The sequence below is a fragment of the Homarus americanus genome, unplaced genomic scaffold (assembly GCF_018991925.1).
Source record: "Homarus americanus isolate GMGI-L3 unplaced genomic scaffold, GMGI_Hamer_2.0 scaffold33461, whole genome shotgun sequence".
NCBI lineage: Eukaryota > Metazoa > Arthropoda > Malacostraca > Decapoda > Nephropidae > Homarus > Homarus americanus.
The window spans coordinates 1-4,237 of NW_024757693.1; the positions used below are offsets into that span (position 1 = coordinate 1).

Here is a 4,237-nt window from a genome sequence, read left to right on the forward strand (position 1 = left end):
TAGACATCCTCCTTCATGTTGGAGATATAGCTCATCTATCCTGGACGTCATCAAGTTTGATCATCCGATATACCAGGACCAGACGTGTGCCAGGGTGTTTAGGTTCCCTCCCGGGTGTTATCATGGGATCTTCTATGACGACTCCGGGTGTAACGTCCGTTCTGCCAGAACCAGGAGCCGAAGTCTCATCTCGGCCCCTCATGTAGGTCCCAGTGAGGTCGTCCACTCCACTCGAAGCTGTCGTCGAAGGTCGCCTCTTGTAGGAGAGTGGTTTACTTGGCACTGTATGGAAGGTCCAGGTGTTATCGTCCGTTGTCCAAGGGCCTGTTATCCAATGTCACATTTTGGATATGTAGTCAGGTCGGTGTTTCGTTCGTTAAAACAAGGACCCACAATCCTACGTATCCTGTAGGAGCTCATCATGCAGGTTCAGGTCTACTGGTCCGCTCCCCACACACCTGCTATCCAGAGTCACATCTTGGATTTCTGTTTACGGGTCGAGGTTGCACAAGCCGCTATCCCGGGACCTGATGCGTCAGCTCCCGACAGGACCGCTTCTTCCTGGTCCGGAAGTCGAACAGATCAGACTTGATGTTCCTCGATGATGGGCTGACGAGAAGAAAGAGGAGGTCAGTTCCATCAACATAACAAGACAAGGACAGTGTATATTTTGCCTAGTTGCTTGTATAAAGAAAAAGATAGGTGAAGGAGAAAGTGGGTACCAAAGATCTAGGGGCGAAGGATTGCATATGTGAGAAGAAAATAAATGAAAAGACAGAGAGGAATAATTTGGAATCGATTATTCAATGGTAAATAAATATTAAATATATTGGTGGTGAAGTAGTGTTAGTATAGGCCAAGAAGATAATGATACAACAAATTAAAAGAAACGGAAAAAAAATGGGTGCAAAAGAAAGGTAATGAGAATGAATTATACGAAATTTTAAGCAAAAACTTTACTCCGTGAAACCTAATAAGAATTACAGATAAAGTATAGCTAACATTTCGCGATTTTGACTAGAACCACAAGGCAGAGCCTGTCTTACCTCGAGGAGTCTGTCCAACTTGTCCGCGAAATGTTACCAGAGAAATGATGCTGCGTCGTAGCTACATCCCGGCATCGATATTGGCCAGGATGGGCGTTGGTTAGTCCCCGAGGCAACGATTTGTTGATCCCTAAAACCAACATCATCTGACACTGTAAATGCCAGAGAGCTGGACCCGCACTACCTGTTAGGGAAAGTGGAAGGAAAAAATATTATCATTCAGTCTGCTTCTCTCTTCTTACTCTCTGTTTATTACTTTCAGTGTATATATTTGAACCATAAAATGCATATTTTTGGTTACATAAATAAGTTGGAACCTCAATCTTCCTTGATTATTTAAGTCTTATTTAGCTGGTTCAGTCTCACTGGACCAGTTCGAAACACTGAGGAATGAGTCAATTACCTAAACATGTGACAATATCCCCGCTGCTGTGTTTCACTGTGGTTTGTAGACCCCTTTTGTTGAGCTTCAGGACTGCGATAACATACCTGCAAGACACACATGTTTAATATCCTGACACTTCAAATCACACATGCTAAATACTCTGACACTGTAAGAAACACTTGTTTAATACTCTGATACTGTAAGAAACACATGTTTAACACTCTGACACTTCAAGACGCACATGTTTAATACTCTGACACTGTAAGAAACACATGTTTAATATCCTGACACTTCAAATCACACATGCTAAATACTCTGACACTGTAAGAAACACTTGTTTAATACTCTGATACTGTAAGAAACACATGTTTAACACTCTGACACTTCAAGACACACATGTTTACTACTCTGACACTGCAAGACACACATGTTTAATACTCTGACACCTGAGACTTGTACCATAATATATTTTCATCTTAATATACTTAGTTATAAATCCCGGAAAACTACAACTTCGGGTTGTTTTACCTTGTTTTAAATCCGCTATATAAGATGGTCGGTCAATTAGGACGAGTTTCGGTAAGAGTCAGAAACAAGAGATCGGATTTCTTTTTTTGAGTATCGTTGATTACTGAATTAATAAAAAGAATGATGTCTAGTTGCAATGCTTAGAGACAACTGTTTATATGTAAATTCAAATATCTGATAGTTCGGGTATTAACATAATTGTCTTTGTTTTCAGGCAAATATAAAAAGTACAAAAATGGGGAAGACGCTGATGGTGTGCTTGATGGTGAAACCAACCACAATATACACGAAACTTACTTTGGTGTAGATATCCAGTGTAGAAAAATTCCTAAAAGATGATAAACGTGTCTTGAGCTCACGACGGTACCTATCATGTGTACCTAAGTGAGTGTAACTCTCGTCTAATGTTCCGACTGCGGCACTACCGGAGTTTATATAGCAGCGGTTCAATGCAGCTGCCAGATGTTTCTTTCTATATAAGTATAACACCCTCAGAAATTCTATTCTTTACATATGTATTTCTGGTAACATTCACTAAATAAACCATTCGGCCTAAAATATCTAAAAATATGATATCGGATTCTATGGTGCTTTTAAAAGGGTTTTTACAATTGCAATAAGTGGTGTAATCGGGAGAGGAGACGGTAACTCCCCTTGTAGTAGAGGCGACCAAGTTCATTTACGTCATCACAAAAGCTGAAAAGCTTTCACCTGGGATATCCAACATCCCTTGCTGACGCTCCGAACCCTAACCTAACCTAACCTAACCTAGAGCATTGTATGTGTATTATGTTGACGGCAAGCGTCTATGTTGTGGTTATGACTGATGAACTGTGAAATATGTTGGGCGTTACTGAGCTGGCGTTGGTCTACGTCAGTAGTCCCTAACCCGTAGTATGCGGGAGCCATATTAATGAGCCGGCAAGGGTTTATTAGAAAATTTAGAAATATTTGGGATTCTTTGTCAGAGTGAAAATTATAACAATATATAATAACTTGATACGACTTCATAGTCAGGGTGAGAGATGCACTGACGTTTGCCCAAGTCTGTTGTGTCAGGACGTGTGTATTTACCCCCAAACCGGGCCTTCTCACAAAGTAAAACATACTGTGTATAAAAGTTTATATTGTTATATGTAGTGATGATGGGTGGTGTTATATGTAGTGATGATGGATGGTGTTATATGTAGTGATGATGGATGGTGTTATATGTAGTGATGATGGATGGTGTTATATGTAGTGATGAGGGATGATGTTATGTGTAGTGATGATGGGTGGTGTTATATTTAGTAATGATTAGACAATAAAATAATAACAGTTTAATGCTAAAATAATATACTTTGCTGTACCGTTGTAGTGAAAAACATGGTGGAACTTACATACACCGTTAATGAACTATTGATGGAAGAAGAAATTTTGGGGACTGAACAGTGAGACAATGCAGAGCCTCCCAGAGGGTGGCGTCCTACCGTTGCCTAGCGGATGAGCCGCCCGGAGGGTGGCGATTCTGCTATCTATCTATCTATATAAAACAAAGACGTTGTCTGTTTGTTTGTGTGCGGTGTGTGTGTCCGCAAGAGAATCTCGGAAAATACTTTACCGATCAGTAGTGATGATAGATGGTGTTATATGTGGTGATGATGGATGGTGTTATATGTGGTGATGATGAATGATGTTATATGTAGTGATGATGGATGTTGTTATATGTAGTGATGATGGATGGTATTATATGTAGTGATGATGGATGGTGTTATATGTAGTGATGATGGATGGTGTTATATGTGGTGATGATGAATGATGTTATATGTAGTGATGATGGATGTTGTTATATGTAGTGATGATGGATGGTGTTATATGTAGTGATGATGGGTGGTGTTATACGTAGTAATGATTAGACAACAAAATAATAACAGTTTAATGCTGAAAAAGTATACTTTGCTGCACCGTTGTAGTGGAACTTACATACACAGTTAATGAAATATTGATGGAAGAAGAAGTTTTGGGGAGTGAGCAGTGAGACAATGTGGAGCTTCCCGGAGGGTGGCGTCCTACCGTGGCCTAGGAAATGAGCCGCCCGGACCAAACTTGGCATGGATAGCAAGTGTTTCCTTGCTTCTCTCATGTACGTTTTCCATTGTTTACGGGGGAGGAACTCGCGGGACTGATGAAGGATCCCGCGTATAGAAATCCTACTGGAATAAGGGCTGTGAAGAACATTATCAGGAAATCCAGAGGTACAGAACTTGGAATGGTCAGCTTATTGGTCAGGCTGATCTAT

At 40.5% G+C, this 4,237-nt stretch overlaps 1 protein-coding gene across 1 annotated transcript; it reads right to left on the reverse strand.

Moving 5' to 3' along the window:
• Positions 1–367: 367 nt before the first annotated feature.
• On the reverse strand, positions 368–2,371 carry LOC121857614. Its single transcript, XM_042353676.1, has 4 exons — positions 2,257–2,371; positions 1,450–1,535; positions 1,047–1,230; positions 368–609 (listed from the first exon to the last, which is right to left on the reverse strand). The coding sequence occupies exons 1-4, from the start codon at positions 2,331–2,333 to the stop codon at positions 516–518; spliced, it is 441 nt and encodes a 146-aa protein (XP_042209610.1). The 5' UTR covers positions 2,334–2,371; the 3' UTR covers positions 368–515.
• Between the last annotated feature and the right edge of the window lie 1,866 nt (positions 2,372–4,237).

Bases quoted from the DNA above. Each gene is read 5' to 3' on its own strand.
- LOC121857614 (XM_042353676.1), bottom strand. From the start codon at position 2,333: ATGATAGGTACCGTCGTGAGCTCAAGACACGTTTATCATCTTTTAGGA. The intron at 1,536-2,256 runs GTAAGTTTCGTG...TGTGTCTTGCAG, and splicing joins CACTGGATATCTACACCAAA to GTATGTTATCGCAGTCCTGA. The intron at 1,231-1,449 runs GTAATTGACTCA...TTTCCCTAACAG, and splicing joins GGATATTGTCACATGTTTAG to GTAGTGCGGGTCCAGCTCTC.